General features: G+C 38.8%; 1 protein-coding gene across 1 annotated transcript in view; it reads right to left on the bottom strand.

Moving 5' to 3' along the window:
- Positions 1-14,244: 14,244 nt before the first annotated feature.
- Positions 14,245-20,005, bottom strand: part of UBE2G1 (ubiquitin conjugating enzyme E2 G1) — a 58,000-nt gene continuing 52,239 nt past the window's right edge. Inside the window, exons 3-6 of the mRNA XM_063457427.1 lie at positions 18,184-18,281; positions 17,682-17,860; positions 16,575-16,697; positions 14,245-15,704 (exon numbers count right to left, since the gene is read on the bottom strand). Of these exons, the coding sequence (XP_063313497.1) occupies positions 16,611-16,697; positions 17,682-17,860; positions 18,184-18,281 (364 nt within the window). The 3' untranslated portion in view covers positions 14,245-15,704; positions 16,575-16,610. The remainder of the gene's footprint in view (positions 15,705-16,574; positions 16,698-17,681; positions 17,861-18,183; positions 18,282-20,005) is intronic.

Below are 20,005 nucleotides of genomic sequence, written 5' to 3'. Positions count from 1 at the left end.
TCATATCCAAAGGGCATACTACAGTACACATTTACACAGCTGTGCTTCATAAAGGAACACAGCTAGTAGGAATTGAGATTCCAATTTTTGCATGTGTATAACAGAGCTCCACAGCAATACAACCCCCCCAGTAATGTGTCACTATAGTCACCTAAACAACTTTGCTTAATGAAGCAGTTTTTATGTATAGATTATGCCCCTGCAGTCTTAAAGCTCAATTACCTGCCATTTAGGAGTTAATTCACTTTGTTTATAAGTTCACAGTCACACCGCCCTGCATGTGACTTACAAAGCCTCTCTTAACACTTCTGGTTAAGAGAGATCTAATGTTGGGGCTAGCGGCGAAGCAGGAAAGACGCCATTTCCAGCAGCTCTGATCATCGGGTGCGGAAAAACGGCTAAAAGGCACGAAAATACTCTTCACCGGGGAGAACGAGTGGCGGGCACATAATCCCGATATCCAGCTGATCCCACCGATGCCGTTTATTCAAAAATCGGGCACGAAACGCCGCGCCAAAGGTACTGGGGCCTACCACACACGCGATCAGACGCTTAACAGGGAATTAACATCGTGGCTTGGGGCGAGCTTTTACTCAGCCGACGCTGACTTCTACTCCCATGAAGAAATGGGACGGAGGTCCCAAAAACCAGCCCTGAACAACCCCTTACCGCACAGGGACATAAGCAGCATGCTGCAGACTCCCACACAACAGCGGAATCGAACCGCCACGGCAGTCTCACCCGAGCAACCGGAGGACGGAGTCTCTACACAAAGCACAGCCCAGGCGGCCACTGACAGAACGACCATGCCACCCGCCGAAGAGGCGACCCTGGCCACAAAACAGGACATTCAGATTATGCTGACCGGCCTCCAGCGAAATCTCCAGCTCATGTGGCAGGCGGATTTAAAAGGCCTAGCAACTGAAGTACAAGCAGTATCAGCCCGTAACCACGCTGCAGAGCAAGAGGTGCGAGTGCTGCGCCAAGACCTCACATCCTTAAAAGACACAGTCACTCAGCTGCAAAATGCACAAGCCAATGTCAATAGACAACTGAACGTACTGGAGGACAGAGGTAAAAGAAAAAACATAAAAATAAGAGGTATACCTGAAGAGGTTCCGCTGGACGAATTGCCCCACTACATAAGGTGCTTGGTGGCCTCCCTCCTACCAAATAAGCAAACCAAACACTTTACATTCGATGGCGCGTATCGCATCGCTAAAGCGAGACTAGCACCACAAGCAGCCCCACGAGATGTCATCCTGAGATGTCAGTCCCTCACGGACAAAATAGCTCTAATGACAGCAGTCAGAGGGAAAACACCGTATGACTTCGAGGCTCACTGGCTTACTTTTTTCCAGGACTTAAGCAGGGATACCTTGCTCTGGCGGAAGAGCCTACAACCTGTCACGTCCACCCTCCAGACAGCAGGCATAGCATACCGATGGGCGACCCCAAGAACACTATGGGTGACCAAAGGCAACAACCACTACAAGATTTCTTCACTGGGGGACGCTCCAGCTCTACTGGCCACACTGGGGCTACCTAACGTCGCCGTGGACACTCCTGCTGAACACCATGGGACTGTGCCATGAAACTGATGGAGACTACATACCTAGATTTAACTTAATGAGAGCTTAGCTTCAGAATGCTCGCAAACTGTTATACCAGTTACCTTATTTGAAATTATTGTTTGATGTTATATTATAATGTTTATAGCCTAGATCCCAACTCACCAGACGGCCTAGGCCAACACGCCCCGAAAAGACGAGGCGAATGCCCAATACACAGAATAGACCTCTCCCCCCCCAATGCCCTGGGGTTAAAGGGCACAGTAATTACTGGAGCTCCTACCTTATTTACAAACCAAAGCCAATACCCTGATCAGCAGACACTGTCAGCTTAGACCAAGGGACCTACAGTCGACCGAGCTCCGTTATATGACTCGACTACACAGCGACAAACCAAGGACCCCCAGCCCATACATAGACGCCAAACCTAACAAACCGATTACTCTGATACAGGCTGGGAGCCCATAAGCCAATCCTCTATGCCAGGGCCACACAACTACCCAACACTGTCACTAGTGGCACAGACAATACATGCGCTACGACCGACCAGCCCAGTATTTCCCCCCAAAAAAAGTGCAGACTACACTTCAGCCCGACGCACAGGCTGCCTGCTAAATAGAGGTAGCTTAGGCATATGCTACAGTAGCAGACTTATCCATGAGTCAAGATCGTATTATTATTAATTTGCATGTTATATGATGTGATTACCAATACTTGTGAAACTAATGCTAACACCGCCCACGTTACGAAATTGTACAAAATGTTATAATTATGCCTGCATAAGCTGTCCCCTAAAGAGGCAACGTTGATGATTATTGCACAATGAAAATAAAGAATTAAAAAAAAAAAAAAGAGATCTAATGTTTACAATTACTTTATTGCTAACTATGTTTTAGATTTTTTTTTTTTTATCTCCTGGTCTGTTACTAGCTTGCTAGACCTTGCAGAGCCTTCTGTATTAAATTAAAGTTCAAATTACAAGAGATACATTTGTTAAAGTAAGTTAACATCTATTCGAAAATCAAACCATCTTTTTTCATGCAGGCTGTGTAAGTCACGTGCAGGTTGTGACTATCAAAGTGATTACGTATGTTGTTTTGTTGACTATATTGTCCTTTTAAACTACAAGAAATGTGATTAGAAAGTAGTCTAGGGACACCAAGATATGCCATATCTTGTGACTCCAAAATATTTTTCTCAGAAAGTGCTCTATGGCCAAATCAACAGACATGCTGGAACTGAGCAAAGCAGCTGTTTGAGAAGCGTCTGCACATGTTCGGCCCTGAGTGGGGCTGGGTAAAGCACCTATCAGTATGTTTGGTGTGCATGACACATTAACCCCTTAAGGACCAAACTTCTGGAATAAAAGGGAATCATGACATGTCACACATGTCATGTGTCCTTAAGGGGTTAAAGGACCACTGTAGTGCCAGGAAAAGAAACTCATTTTCCTGGCACTATGGGGTCATTAAGGCCCCCCTCCCGCTGGGCTGAAGGGGTTAAAACCCCTTCAGCCACTTACCTTTCTCCAGCGCCGGGCTCCCTTTGTGCTGGGGAACTCTCCACCCCTTGCCGACGTCAGATCAGAATGCGCATGCACGCGCATTCAAACAGCCCATAGGAAAGCATTACTCAATGCTTTCCTATGGACGTCCAGCGTCTTCTCACTGTGATTTTTACAGTGAGAATCGCGGAAGTGCCTCTTGCGGCTGTCAGTGAGACAGCCACTAGAGGCTGGTTTAACCCTCAGTGAAACATAGCAGTTTCTCTGAAACTGCTTTTTTCAGCTGCAGGGTTAAACGAGAGGGACCTGGCACCCAGACCATTTCATTGAGCTGAAGTGGTCTGGGTGCCTATAGTGGTCCTTCAAACTGCACTGGTTATGGTGCTTAGCCGACCCTTTTTAAATGCAAAGCTTATTTTTAATACTTTACATGCACTTCAGTTTGAAGTAAATATGCATTACTCCGAGTACCACAGTTGTGCATCCCTAGCACTCAATGGTTTGTTTAAATTTAAGAGACATGTAGCACTGCAACACTTCTGCATGACCTATACCTCCATCAAGCCTGTTATTCACTTGACAAATTAATTGATTAGTTTGTGTTATCCAAACGAATCAATTAGTTCTTATGGCAAGTAACAGGTCTATTTTTCCTTCAACGCAGCTGAATTAATGGGATGTCCATTTTCTTCCAGTTACGCTGTGGGCTCTTATGCTTCACTCATACAATATGTGGAGAACATTCACTAACATTGAATACCAAGCTGAGCCTTGCTTGAATGGTTAATGGAAACGCTGTTAAAGAAGTGTTTTATAGGGAGAGGGTTATAACATATATTAAATATATATGGAAAATATCCCCCAATGTATGTTGTCTGGTGGTTGCCGGCAGTTACGTAAAAAATAGCATAAGGATAGCACTCCAAAGACTTGATAACCTTAACTTTGCCCGGTGCTTACCGGCAGTTATGTAAAAAAATAGCATAAGGATAGCACTCCAAAGACTTGATAACCTTAACTTTTATTAGCTCATCTTAAAAGGTTTTATAAGCAAAATTTTCATCAGAAAAAAAAAGACAATTAAACATGTCCTGATGAAAGTATTGCTTATAAAATGGAAACACTGACTGTTTAACCCCTTAAGACCGCAGCCAAATGTACAAGTTGTGATCAAAACAAAACATAAACAAAACCTGGCATTTGCGCTATATGTCTGTCTAACCGTAATTCTCCTCTTTCATATTAAATGCACCCACACTTATTATATGTCATTTTATTCAGGGGAAACAGGGCTTTTGTTTAACATCAAATATTTAGGTATGGAACATAATTTAAAATGAAAAAAATATTTAAAAAATGGGAGAAAATAAGACTTTTTTTTACTTTTTTTAGTTCTATGTGACATTTTAACTGTGAATGTCAAAATACTGTTTGCTTTTACTGCAGTAACATACACATATTTGTATTCAGCGATGTCTCACGTGTAAAACAGTACCCCCTATGTACAGGTTTTATGGTGTTTTGGGAAGTTACAGGGTCAAATATAGCGTGTTACATATTTCAGTTTTTTCACATTGAAATTCGCCAGATTGGTTACGTTGCCTTTGAGACCGTACGGTAGCCCAAGAATAAGAATTACCCCCATGATGGCATACCATTTGCAAAATACCCAAGGTATTGCAAATGGAGTATGTCCAGTCTTTTTTAGTAGCCACTTGTTCACAAACACTGGCCAAAGTTAGTGTTAATATTTGAAAATGCAAAAAACTCATTTGAACGCAAATTTTGGACAGTGTTTGTGACTAAGTGGCTACTAAAAAAAACTGAACATACCCTATTTGCAAAACCCTGGGTTGTCTACTATTGCAAATGGTATGCCATCATGGGGGTAATTTTCATTCCTGGGCTACCGTACGGTCTCAAAGGCAACCTGGCGAATTTAAATGTGAAAAAACTGAAATGCAAGCCTTATATTTGACTCTGTAACTTTTGAAAACACCATAAAACCTGTACATGAGGGGTACTGTTATACTCGGGAGACTTCGCTGAACACAAATATTAGTGTTTCAAAACAGTAAAACGTATCACAACAATTATATCGTCAGTGTAAGTGCCATTTGTGTGTGAAATATATCGTCGTTGTAATACATTTTACTGTTTTGAAAGACTAATATTTGTGTTCAGCGAAGTCTTCCGAGTAAAACAGTACCCCCCATGTACAGGTTTTATGGTGTCTTGGAAAGTTACAGGGTTAAATATAGTGCTAGAAAATTAAATTCCCTGAACTTTCGGCCTGGGTTGTCTGGCAGGTACGTATATATAGTGATATATACGTATACACTTATGTATATAGATATATATTATTTCGTTCTACATGTATTTTGATATCAATATATATATTAATTTTAAAATAGAACGAAATTACGCATGTATATATATTTTTTATCTATTTATTTTTTATTATTTTTTTAATTTTATTTTTTAACGGATTTATATATTTATTTTTTATTATATATAAATATATATATAATGAAAATTATATATATATATATTTAATCAATATCATTGTACGTGTATTTTGATATTAATATATATATAATTATGTATATATTAATATTAAAATACACTTAGACAGTGTATGTATATTTATGTGTATGTGTGTATATGTGTATAGATATACAGGGAGTGCAGAATTATTAGGCAAATGAGTATTTTGACCACATCATCCTCTTTATGCATGTTGTCTTACTCCAAGCTGTATAGGCTCGAAAGCCTACTACCAATTAAGCATATTAGGTGATGTGCATCTCTGTAATGAGAAGGGGTGTGGTCTAATGACATCAACACCCTATATCAGGTGTGCATAATTATTAGGCAACTTCCTTTCCTTTGGCAAAATGGGTCAAAAGAAGGACTTGACAGGCTCAGAAAAGTCAAAAATAGTGAGATATCTTGCAGAGGGATGCAGCACTCTTAAAATTGCAAAGCTTCTGAAGCGTGATCATCGAACAATCAAGCGTTTCATTCAAAATAGTCAACAGGGTCGCAAGAAGCGTGTGGAAAAACCAAGGCGCAAAATAACTGCCCATGAACTGAGAAAAGTCAAGCGTGCAGCTGCCAAGATGCCACTTGCCACCAGTTTGGCCATATTTCAGAGCTGCAACATCACTGGAGTGCCCAAAAGCACAAGGTGTGCAATACTCAGAGACATGGCCAAGGTAAGAAAGGCTGAAAGACGACCTCCACTGAACAAGACACACAAGCTGAAACGTCAAGACTGGGCCAAGAAATATCTCAAGACTGATTTTTCTAAGGTTTTATGGACTGATGAAATGAGAGTGAGTCTTGATGGGCCAGATGGATGGGCCCGTGGCTGGATTGGTAAAGGGCAGAGAGCTCCAGTCCGACTCAGACGCCAGCAAGGTGGAGGTGGAGTACTGGTTTGGGCTGGTATCATCAAAGATGAGCTTGTGGGGCCTTTTCGGGTTGAGGATGGAGTCAAGCTCAACTCCCAGTCCTACTGCCAGTTTCTGGAAGACACCTTCTTCAAGCAGTGGTACAGGAAGAAGTCTGCATCCTTCAAGAAAAACATGATTTTCATGCAGGACAATGCTCCATCACACGCGTCCAAGTACTCCACAGCGTGGCTGGCAAGAAAGGGTATAAAAGAAGAAAATCTAATGACATGGCCTCCTTGTTCACCTGATCTGAACCCCATTGAGAACCTGTGGTCCATCATCAAATGTGAGATTTACAAGGAGGGAAAACAGTACACCTCTCTGAACAGTGTCTGGGAGGCTGTGGTTGCTTCTGCACGCAATGTTGATGGTGAACAGATCAAAACACTGACAGAATCCATGGATGGCAGGCTTTTGAGTGTCCTTGCAAAGAAAGGTGGCTATATTGGTCACTGATTTGTTTTTGTTTTGTTTTTGAATGTCAGAAATGTATATTTGTATAGTTGAGATGTTATATTGGTTTCACTGGTCAAAATAAATAATTGAAATGGGTATATATTTGTTTTTTGTTAAGTTGCCTAATAATTATGCACAGTAATAGTCACCTGCACACACAGATATCCCCCTAAAATAGCTAAAACTAAAAACAAACTAAAAACTACTTCCAAAAATATTCAGCTTTGATATTAATGAGTTTTTTGGGTTCATTGAGAACATGGTTGTTGTTCAATAATAAAATTAATCCTCAAAAATACAACTTGCCTAATAATTCTGCACTCCCTGTACTTAGATCATATATATAATAAGTATATATATATATGATCTAAGTATATATTATTTATTTTTACACTGATTTAACATGTTTTATTTAATTTTCAGACAGCAGGTGGAGTAACTGTCATCATTGGGATCGCCGGCGACCGGGTAAATACAAAAGATCGCAGGGCGTTCTATGCCGCCCTGCGGTGTTTAGAGCCACCAAAAAAGGGATGGCATAGAACGCCCTGCGGGTTAAGATAAGCAAATTAAACTTAAGTATTAGTGTTATATCAAGTCCTCGGTAAAATACCAGGACATAATAAACATGTGTTCCTTAACAGGTCTTAGTATTACAATTAGTATTCTTTACAATGTTGCTTCAGTTATTATTATTATTTTATTATTTATATAGCGCCAGCAAATTCCGTAGTGCTGTTTATTGAGGTTTGCTGGCATTTGTTTATGCATAGCTCTCTTAAGAGTATTTCAATCAGGTGAAGGTCTGAATTTTGACTGGTCCATTGCAACATCTTGTTTTTCTTTATCAGCTGTTCTGTTGTAGATTTGCTGGTGTGCTTGGGATCATTGTCCTGTTACATGACCCAATTTCGGTCAATCTGCAGCTGTCAGATAGAAGGCCTCACATTTGACTCTAGAATACTTTGATTAACAGAGGAGTTTATGGTCGACTCAGTGATTCCCAGGCTCTGTGGCTGCAAAACAAACCCAAATCATCACCCCTTCACCACCGTGCTTGAGTTGGTATGAGCGCTATGCTGTTTGGTTTTCGACAAACATGGCCTGTGCATTATGACCAAACAGCAACACTTTGGTCTGTCCTAATTACATTTTCCAGAAGTTTTGGGGTTTGTTGAGATGCAACTTTACAAACTTAAGTCATGCTGCCATGTTCTTTTTAGAGAGAAGTGGCTTTCTTCTGGCAATCCTTCCAAACAAACCATACTTGTTCAGTCTTTTTCTAATTGTATTGTCATGGACGTTAGCATTTACCACTGAGGGTCTGAGATGTAACTCTAAGGTTTTTTGCAATTACTCTCAGCATTGCCTGGTCTAACCTGGAGATGAATTTGCTGGGATGTCCACCCCTGGGAAGATTAGCAACAGACTTGAATCCTTCCAATTTAGAATATTTTTTTTCACTTTAGAATTATGAACTTTAATTTGTTTTGAAATGGCCTTATAACCCTTCAAAGTTCCAAGTTTAACCCCTTAAGGACCAAACTTCTGGAATAAAAGGGAATCATGACATGTCACACGTCATGTGTCCTTATGGGGTTAAAGAAACAATCGCTTCTTTAAGATCATTACTGATATATATCTCCTCCTTGGGATTGTGCTCCTGACCCACAAACTTCTAAATGGCATGTGTTGCTGTTTGTGTGAGGTTGTATTTACCTAATTTTAAGATTTACAAAGGAACAAATGATTGTTATTATGTCCTCATATGTAAAACCATAGAATTCAAAGATAAGGTACTTTCTTTTTCCCATGCCTGTATGTATGTAATTATCTCTCTCTCTTTCCACCATCTATCTAAAATATATACGGTATATATATTTTAGAATGTGCCATTACCTCTAAAATGAAAGGTTTGCCAATTACCAACCACAATCATGTGCACCACACTTTCTCTGCTAAATGTCAGTATAGCTTTGAGGAGTGAGGAGGGGGAGGGAGGCTATAGGCGACTAACTTAAATTATGCTAAAGCTGTTTTGTGAATTCTAAACACAGCCTTTCAACAAATGATTAGTGTTACTGGAGTACAAAATGTTCAACCTAATACAAACTACCAATTGGGATTTTAATTTGTAGATTATGATTTGTATATATAATTTTAATTTGTATAGTTTCTAGTACAGACCTATATTGCAGTGTACTCCTGGAGCACAAGCAAGACAATTAACATATTTTGTGGGGTAATTGGTAGGCAGCTGGCTGGCGTGAAGACTCCTGCCCAGCTGGAGACCAAGCACATTTTCTCACTGTAGGCTACTTGTTTTGAATTCTATTGTGTTTGGTTACTAATCAACTGCCAGGCACCACACTTTGTCTGATTATAAAAAAAAAAAAAAAAAATCAGAAGCCTTCTCATATGAGCGGTTCTGCATACAGGGCCAGCCCTTAGGCCTTGAGGTATTCTGTGTGACACATAGGAGTGACGAGCCCCTAGTGTCCACCTACCTATTATTAAATTGTCATGATTTCATGTTGATAGATGAAAAAGCCGATTTTGATGGAAAACCATCTCTCACTGATACACATATTTAAAGTTGTTTTTAATGTTATATGTGGCTTTTAAAACAATAATATATAGTACTAGATTATGTGAGGTTTTCATCATTGTGAAAGCCCATGCATGGCTCCCCGAGTAATACCAATGTGCAATCATATCCACATTTCTGTGTGTTCACTGTTATAGCATACATTATGGATAGTGAGAGTGTGTGCACAATGTAAAGGCAAAGTAGGTCATGAGCCTCCATGGCTAATGCAAAGTGCAGAGGTGAATTGCTCTTCCTCTATAAGATCTAACTGAGAAATAAAGGAATTGTACATCACAAACAAATAATTAGTAATAGGGGGGGGGGGGGGGGGGCCACTACATATCTTTGTCTACCCCTCCCCCAATTATAAGAGATACTCCACACACACCATTTTCAATTGGTTTAACACTGAATGAGGTTCCCTGGCGGCCTACAGCTTAGACCCTGCTGGAAGTATGGCTAAGATAGTCTTTACACTCTTCCTTTACCAGGACAATTCATATCAGCAATGAGGACTGAATGGCTGAGAATGTCAACTCACAACTTTCAACAAATGGTAGAGGTGACAAGTTGCTCAGGCCAATGATTCCTCATTAGCCCGAGTGGAACTGAGAGAAAACATGCTGGCACGTACTCTTATCTACCATTAAACCTATCAAACATCAGTTTAACCTTGAATGGAAGGAAGGTGATAGAGATATCCAGACACTAAAGCAATTCAATGCGATGAAGGTGGCATAGTGCCTACTGTGTCCCTTCATCTCTCTGCCCCCCCCCCCCCCCCAACAGTTATGTGTCCTTCCATACAACCTTGTGTCATGGCCAAGTGGTGAGTGCCCAGAACAGAGCTTTGCCTATCTTCTCAGTCTTTGAACCCCACACAGCAGGTGCCTTCCAGTGGAGTGGGAGAGAATGCATGGCCATCAAATACCCTCCAGTTTCACTGTACTGCCAGCAGTTACTTAGAGTTCTAAGGCTGTGGATATAGACACAATGCTGCCCTGTGGACTAACTACTCACTCATTTTGCCATAAAACAATGTAATCTGTGGATGGGTGGCAGGACACATCCAGATTCCAGATTACGTTTCAGAGAATTCCAAAGCCCGCCAAATTGTGGGCACTACCGCAGCACCACCCTCTGTCAGACACTCTTAACACCAGTCCTGTGTGCATATAATAAAATGGAAGAGAAAAATATGCAACACACACTATGCCCTAACAAACATTTGTTATTTTTAGCAAAGGGTATCTGCTAAACTAAAAAATTTTTTTTTATATGCTGTTACTATAAAAGCCAGATGATATGGCTTGATACCTGGGAATCTGCTGCAAAATATGGTGTATTAGTCCTTTCCTAGGGCTTGAAAATTATTGCATTAAAACAGAAATATTGCCAACATTTAATTTCACCAATATACATATCCTAGAGATACTTGATAAGATTTCCATAAAAACTCTAAAATTAATCAATGCCTGGATTTCAATACTATAGGCCCTCATCTGAAATATGACCAACTCACTACATATATTCAAGTCATATATGAGCATGTTCCTTTACATACATTTGTTATGTATAACGTGTAAGTGTGAAGACAGACCCCCTTTTATCTCAAAACATAAAGATTTAAAAAAAAAAAAAAAATCATATTAAATTGTTTACATTAGAACTCAAATTGAAGGGTTTTATTATTTTTCAGAATTGTGAAATAATTTCAATTTAACCTCAGATTATGCATGGCAAAGTTACAAATTCCAATATTGGGGGAATTGGTTCAAACCAGTCTGGCCGGTGAGCATATAGGCAATATTTTACGCTTAACATTTTTTTTAAGTGATAACTGGGAGTAATTTGTGATCACTATAGATGATCATAACATTTTGTCGGAGGCTTGTCTCACAAATACTTGTATATTGTTCTTTAGATGTGGTAGTTTAAAAGACTACTTGATTTTTAATATATATCAAGTAAGGAGCACAACCATAAGTATATACATAAAAAAATATATCTTTATTACTCTCTCCCGTCTTCTCGCTAGGTCTGGTATTTGTATATGTATTGGTCCTATGTGTTGTTATGAAATCTCATGTTATGAATACATATTGTGACATCTAGTTACAGATGCACTGCATACTTGATGTATATGCTAGTCCAGTATTGTTTTTGGTTGTTGCTTTATATCATTGATATTGTGACTTTCTTGCTTTGTTGAACATATTTAACCCATTAAGGACCAAACTTCTGGAATAAAAGGGAATCCTGACATGTCACACATGTCATGTGTCCTTAATGGGGTTAAAGAGATATCCAATTATTGTGGACTTATTTAATAAAGATATATTTTGTATGTATATACTTATGGTTGTGCTCCTTACTTGATTTATATTAGTAACTTATTTTTGGCCATTTTGGGAATAGAGCCTTTTATGAGTGAGCACCCACTATCATGTTTCTAAATCTCTTAAAAGATTGTTTATATTAACATTTAGAGTGTGCCTACCTTGTTTAATTTTCATTACTTGATTTTTAATGTCATGATTACTTATGATTATATTTACTTCTGTATTGGTGTAAAAAATTATATTAAATGTAGATATAAACACTTCTTTATCCTACAATCCTATTCCTGACAATCATTGTTGTCCTTTGAACCTTGCAGTTTGCTTAGAGAAAGCAGACTGAGGAGAAATAAAAAAAGATGATAATCAGTTCTCAAGGGTGCCGTTAAAACTTCAATCGTTGGTTTGATATTTATTATAGTGATCTAAAATGTGATTGTTTTCTATGGATGAACGAATCCATTCGTTACGCAGATGTGAACGAATCAGTTTGTTCATAGTTTGCCAGGCATTGGATTTGTTTAGCCCAGCTAAAAAGTAATTTGTACACAAATTGTCACGGTTCGCACCGTGCCCAGCAGACTGCCAGGTGTGGACATCACTTCTCAGGGCCTGGCTGGGATTCAACCTGGCTCTTCTTCATCCCAGTCTGTGATCTTACCCAATTGCCACTTCTCATGCTATGGTATCTGCATCACTAAGCCTGGACTACTATCACACCTGCATGTGGTTCCTGATTTAGTAGCTTATTAGCTACCTTTATAAGCTCTGCCTTGCCACTTCCTTCCAGTCAGATTGTTTTGTAGCCTGTCTTGGAAACGGTTTACTTCATCTGACTCCTGCTTTGACCTTCAGAACGGTTTACTGTATTTGCCCAATTTCCACCTGCCCCGACCATTAGAACCGTACCTGACTACTCTATTGGAATTTCCTTGTCTGTTCTGCGTATCCAGGAGTACCTTACCTGAGAAGCCCCAGTGCATTGTTTCATAACCCTGGAGATTTCTTCCTAGAGTCTCCGGTTCGTGTTAAACTGCAAGGGTGTGCCTTAACTAATCACTTTGGACTCCCACCTCCAGGTAAGACCCTTACACAAATCTACTGTTTTCTTCAGAGTTAACTGCCAGTTTTCACAGAAATTACTATTTCAGAAGACCGCAAGATTTAAAGCAGCGGACATATTCAGCCACTTTTCTGTCAGAAAATGGAAATGTTCATAAATCTTTTACACTGGCGAAAATGGCGCATATTCAAGAATGAAAGGTGCAAAAAAAAAGCAAACAAAAATACAAATCAACAAAAGGCTGAAAAAAATTAAATAAAAATAAAGACAAATTTAATAAATTCCACCGTAAACTCTCTAAACATTTAATGAAAATTGTCAGTAAATGTCAGTAAAACAATGTTTCTATTTCTTGTCTTTATTTTACCATAGCTTTGCCTTGTCTGAACTGAATTTGTATGTCATTTGTTATATCTTTAAGATACTTTTGAAATAAAGCATACCTGGATCAACAGCAAAAACATATGTGAGGAAGGCTGAACTTGATGGACGCAAGTCTCTTTTCAGCTATGTAACTATGTAACTATGGTTAGTAGTTTCAAAAGTCTAATTTAAGAAAATGGTATATTGGCCACTATTTTCTAGAGAAGTGGTCCAAACCCTGCTATAACCTACACAATGAGATTTTTTTATGCTTAGATTGAAGAAATACCACCTAAAAATAAATATATATATTTTTTTTTCTGTGGGATCCAGATCAAGACAAGTACTAGCAAACCAACCTGACATCGTGGTGGAAGACCAGTAATGCAAGACTGCAATGGTTTTCATGTCTCTATACCCAGTCACCATAACATCAAGAAGGAGAAACACGAGAAGATATACAAAATACCAAGGACTGCAAGAGGAGCTAGAAAGGATGTGGATAGTTAAGACAGTAGTACCCCCATTTATGATATGAGCACTCAGGACTGTAACCCTCAAATTGTGAGAGTGGCCATTTGAGAAATCGAAATCTCTGTCCAGAAGAGTGCAGTTCTAGTAACAGCTATGATACTGCACATATCTCTCACACTTCCAGAACTCTGGATAGAGAAGCTAAGAATTAGGGATACACAAAATACCATCCAGAGGGTTAAGAAAATCTGTTTTATTGTGGTTTATCTACTAAGAGCTGCAATGAAATATTTATTTCACCTATTTTTTTCCACCTTGGCTATTTGATTACACCCCCCCCCCCCCCCCATTAGAGGTTTGTGTGTATATAGAGGTGTTCCATTCAGATTTCCAAACATTGTATGCTTTTAATAAACCAGACGGAGGTATTGGAAAAAAAATTATATTTTGGAAGAACGCACTAAAGAAGGTGACAGAATTCCAAAATCAAATAACATGAAAATATACATCGCAATTTTCTCTTTGTACATTAGTTGGGGGAAAAAATGCAGCTGTAGGCTAAAACTGTAAAAGGATGAAATAGGAAAAGAGGGATGAGCAAAATAAAATAAAAAAGATGGAAGTCAAAGAATAAAACGGGGAGACAAAAGGGAAATGCAGACTATGTCAAACCCTGAAGAAACTCTGATAAACCAATACCTATGCATGCTTTCCTTTTGTTCATTTTTTATTACCAGGCATCAACAGAAAGTAATCAGACAGGAAACGCATTCGCCAATGCTCACAGGTCAGTTTGTTAAAAGCAGCAGGGGTTTGGGTGCTCCTGGTAGCAAATAGGTTCTAGCAGCACATGTTTAGACACATCAGCCTTTAGGAGTGACTTTCTTTTTTTAAATACATTACACATATTAGTACTTTTTGGAAAGAAATAAGGCACTTCAGGAGTTTAATTACCAGAGTTGTGTCCCCTTAGGGGTTATAGGTTTCTAGATCACTTTAAAGAGGTAATCAAAATCCTGCAGTGACCAATGATTTGAAGGACAGGGAAGATCTATCAAGGTCAACAACATTGACAGACATTATAATGTCCTTGTTGAAGTCACTGGATCTCTTATATTACAGAGAATGAGCAACAAGACAAGCGTAATACCTAAAAAGCGGATCAACTCCTTAAATGGGAGATTGTCTAAAGATCTGCTGCGCTCGATCAGTTTAAAATCAAATTGTTAAAGAATTGTCCATCAGCATCACAAAGTGGCCTTTTTCTGCATAGAAAGGGACAGCGGCCCCAGTAAGGCCAAAAGGAAGATACAAGTATGAAAGGCTTTGATGAGCTCCTGCCCTGTAAAGAGAGAGGGAACCTAGAATTCTGTAAATCTTATAGATTCCAACTTCACATGCTTTTTTTTGTTAATACAAACTAATCGATTCACAGCTGGAGAGATCAGACTGGACAGAAGACTTGAGAAATCCCACAACATGTATTTTTTTCTTCCTTTTCTTCGCATTTACTTCTTCCTTATTAGCATCTTTACCAGACTTTACACAATTCTTACCCTAAACAACAATAGCATTATTTGGTACAATGTGTGTTTATGGATGTACATGAACAGTATATATATTATCCGGATCATGTTGTGCTATGTACAGGTCTGTACAATTCTTCCTGAAGTTTAAAGCAGTTCATTAGATTTTTTATTTTTTTTTGAAATGCGAAAAATCACCTTTAAGTTGGCACTTGTTAGGCTCTTGTCAGCATTGATAACTGGCGTGTTTTATTGCAACCCCGGTGCCAGCCAGTGTTTGCCAACTTATTACAACAAAAAGTCCAGCAAAAGGTGGGTAGAGTGCAGGAAAAAACAGTGCCTTGTTTCTCAAATGGAGACCTGAGGAAGAGAATAAAAAAAAAAAAAAAAAAAGTAAACACATAAGGCATTTGGTATATCAAATAGGGACATATGACACTTTTTTCCCTTAAAAGTTACTAGGAGGTTGGAAATAAAATGTTACTATCATAAGTTGGCTTTTGCGCCAATGATCCAAATCTTTCTGCCCATCACTAATTTCGTCTGACGGCAAATGTGACATGGAAATAACGAACACTTATTCAATGTAAAAATACCCCCAATTTAAGAAAAGAAAAAAAAAAAAAACAACACACAACACCAGGTGCAGCACCTAAGCATCATAAGCAATAAATTAGACTGAAGTAGTTATGGGGCTTGGAGTGACCCATTAGATTATGTTGGACCAAGTTGTATGCCTCAATAAAAGTGTTAAGACACTAATTACCATAATCACTACACTGTGCTGTAATTGTTATGGTGCCAGAAGTCTTACTGGAAATCTGTCGAACTGTTTATGATTGGTTTGACACTGACCTTTCTGTGGCAGGCAGCTTGGGGCGCTTCCGGCATGATAAAAGCAGAAGTCATACTTATAACACAAGATCTGGAAGGATTCATTGGCAGTCTTCTGACTCTCTTAGCCAATGACTACAGAACATACCTTATAATAGTACGTGTGATAATAAAGAAGTATGAACAGCTTTATCACAGAACGACTGAAAAGACTGCAGGAGTCCACAACACCAAGGTGAGTATTCGCAAGCAGTTTGACAGATTACCAGTGGGAAGCACCTTGGGCAATCCTGGCACCATAACATCTACAGAATGTGTAAGTGGGTATTAAGTCAATGGTGTGCTTTTAAAGCAATCACACACCACCCATTTTGCCAAACACAAAATAAAAGTTACCCTGAAATCGTGAAGCTACTATCTGCTGAATAATTGTCACTCAAAAGCGGTCTCTTGGCTTTTTCTTACACAACGGGCAACTTTTCTTTTAAATTCTCCATTACGGTCTTCTCTCCACTCTTTCTGTAACAGGGAAAAAAAAAAAAGGAAAAATAAGTCTTGAACTGCAGAAACATTAAAGGGACACTATAGTCACCTGAACAGCTACAGCTTAATGTAGTTGTTCAGGTATGATCTATAGCTCCCTGCAGGAAATCTAATGTAAACACTGTGTTTTCAGAGAAAATACAGTGTTTACATTGATTGATAGGAATACCTCCAGTGGCCGTCACTCAGAGGGACTTCCTATCATGCAGGGCCCTAAAAAGGCCCTGTATACGTCAGACGTATTAAAATACGTCTGACGTGTGCAGGAGAGAGAAGGCACTGTGTGCGCACCTTCTCTCTCCAGCCTGTCAGCAGAGGAGGGGGGCGGGCAAAGACCGCAAGCTGAGCTGTCAGTCAGCTCAGCTCGCGGCCGTGCACACCGCGCGCATGCGCGATAGTTCGCTCAGGACTTCAGAGGGTAGCATGAATGCCGCCCTCTGAAGTATGTGCGCATGCGCACAAGGGAGCAATGCTCCCTGCTCGCGCCCGCCTATTTCGTCATTTTGACGAAATAGGGGGCGCGGCTTCACGAGGCTCCCAGCGATGGAACCAGGTGAGTAAATTCTGCTGCCTGGAGAGTCCCTTTAACACAGGTCAAATAAAGTTTACTCCACTTAGATTACAAAAAATAGAAATATATATGAAAATAGTTTGTTTACTGCTATGTGGCAAAATTATTCAAATTAGAAGACACGTAAGACATTAAAGAACCTGCAGTAGGTGTGTATGTGTGCACATCCTAAGGGAACAGATCAGGAAGAAAACTTTGGGGTCATAGTTTTGTAAGAGAGGAAAAAGGTCCAAAACAAGGTAGAGGCGACTTAAAAGTTACCAATAACAATGCTAAGCATGTATACAATCAATAACTATCCAATCCAAAAATAAATGGTGGCTGCCTAGTACGCACAGCAAACAAAGTTGTACAACACTTTAAGCATCCTCAGTTAACAGGGTACATACTGCTGCATCGACATTGGCTGGAGAATCTCCATTGGGATCTGCTAGCATAGATATGACACTGATCATTATGGTTTCCACCGTATGAATCGGAAGCCAACGCTCCTCTGGTTTCTCGTAGCCATATTTGTCCTCCCCAGGCTCATGAAGAATAGATATACATACATCACCATTCTTATCAACTTAAAAGAGACAGAAAAAAATATATATAAATAAATAAGTTACAGAAACTCATTACAGAAACAGATTATGGTATGCCCTTTTGAAAAAATCTGTGAATATGAATGTTGCGATGGCTGCCTCCAAAACATATCCATTGCAAAACCATATTCACAACCTTTTCTGCAAGTCAAATTTTAGAAAAACAAATTTAAATACATATATATATACACACACACACACACACACACAAAACACTTATTTTTTTCCAAATTTTTTGAGGCCAACTTTGCACACAATTGTCTCATAAAATCATAATTATAAGTGAATAAAAATCAAGTCTCACCATTTGGATGCCATATTTCTGTGATAAATTTCATCTTAGGCGGCCTGAGGGGATAGTCCCTTGGAAACGTTAAATGTGCCTTGAATACACCACCCTCACTAAAAAAAAAAAAAAAAGATTTAAAAATAATATAATCTTTCATCACTTGCTTCAATGCTGAACAACAGTTGACACCACTCATGATTTGCAGTCCTAATTATAAAATTATATTCAAGATTAATCATTTGTAAATTACGTTTCCTAACATGTGGGTTCCTTGGATTAGGTTAGATTCATATCATACTGAACATTTTTTGGGAAAGTGTAATACAAGTAATTTGATTTTCCCTTATGGGAGAAAGTAAGCAGGAGGCATGGCTGACCCTTCATGATACTTACCCAATTTGTCCATTTAAAGGGACACTATATACATCAAAACAACTTTAGCTTAATGAAGCAGTTTTGGGGTATAGATCATGCCTTCATTCTCACTGCTAAATTCTCGGTCATTTAGGAGTTAAACCACTTTTTCTGTTTATACAGCCCTAGCAACACATCCCCTGGATGTAACTGACATAGCCTACATGAAGAAAAAAAAAAAAGTTTAATTTTCAATCAGATGTTAACTTACTTTAGAAATGTTTATCTCCTGCTCTGAAAATTTGCAAAGCTATTAACAGAGCAGGAGATGAGAAATTCTACATTAAACAGACTTTGCAATAAAAGGAAGTTTAAACACTCAATCGTTCTTTTTAGGAAGTGTTTATGACATAAGACACCTGAAAAAGACACATATGGCAAGTCTGAAGAATATGCTCCAATGATGGAGATTTAAAAAGACAAAACCAAGTGCTTTTCTAGGTGCACACTTGGCTGCCAAAATAAGTTTATACATGCACTTATGTCCACCAAAACAACATAAAGGAGGGGCAATATAAAAAAAGTAATCGAAGAGTGATATATATATATATATATATATATATATATATACTATTGGTATGTATATATATTACATACCAATAGTATAATATATATACACCAATATCACTCTTAGATTACCTTTGTCTGGTGGGATCAGAGTTTCACTCATGATGATTTTGCGCACTATTTTTCTATTTATGGTTTGAATATTGTTTGTTAAGGTTATCCTGATGAAAGTCAAGGTATGGACTGAAACATTCATGTGATTTAACCTAATCATATTATCTAAAGACACTTGATTAATAAGACCAATGAATCCCTTTTTATCCTCATGGATATTCATGTTAGGCTAAAGAAGCAGCGTGTCACTGAAAATACGAATGCGAGTGCAGGACCATGAATACTTTAATAAATAAAGATATATATTTATTATATTTTACACAAGATCAAGCGCATTTACTCATTTACTAAATAGCAACTTTAAAGCCCACAGATTGCAAGTTGCAAGGTTGCAAGGTACAACGTCAATGTACCCCATCTTTGGCAGGTCCTACTCTAACAGCCTAATGTCTGCTCTTATGGGATTAACCCACTTACTTGGGGGAAAAAATTCTATCTGGGGCTCTCTGCAGTACAAGGCTAAAATATAAAACCAGGGGGGGTGCACTAACCTGAACAAATGGGGTTTTGCCATTTCATAAAAAAAAAATACACAAGATCCAGCACACTCACTCATCCACTACACAGCAACTTCAAAGCTCACAGATTGTATTAGTTTTTGCAATAATCTATTTTATATATATCCCTCCTAATGTTACTACCTAAAAAGTGGCAGTATTTACTTTACCCCTTAAACACAGTTTTATTAAAAAGTGTTACACCAACTCTTCATCATTACAGATTTTTTTTAAATTTAATTGTA

Source organism: Pelobates fuscus, chromosome 1 (assembly GCF_036172605.1).
Source record: "Pelobates fuscus isolate aPelFus1 chromosome 1, aPelFus1.pri, whole genome shotgun sequence".
Taxonomy (NCBI): domain Eukaryota; kingdom Metazoa; phylum Chordata; class Amphibia; order Anura; family Pelobatidae; genus Pelobates; species Pelobates fuscus.
Note: the sequence above shows the minus strand (reverse complement) of the source record. Positions and strands in the feature narration are given on the sequence as shown.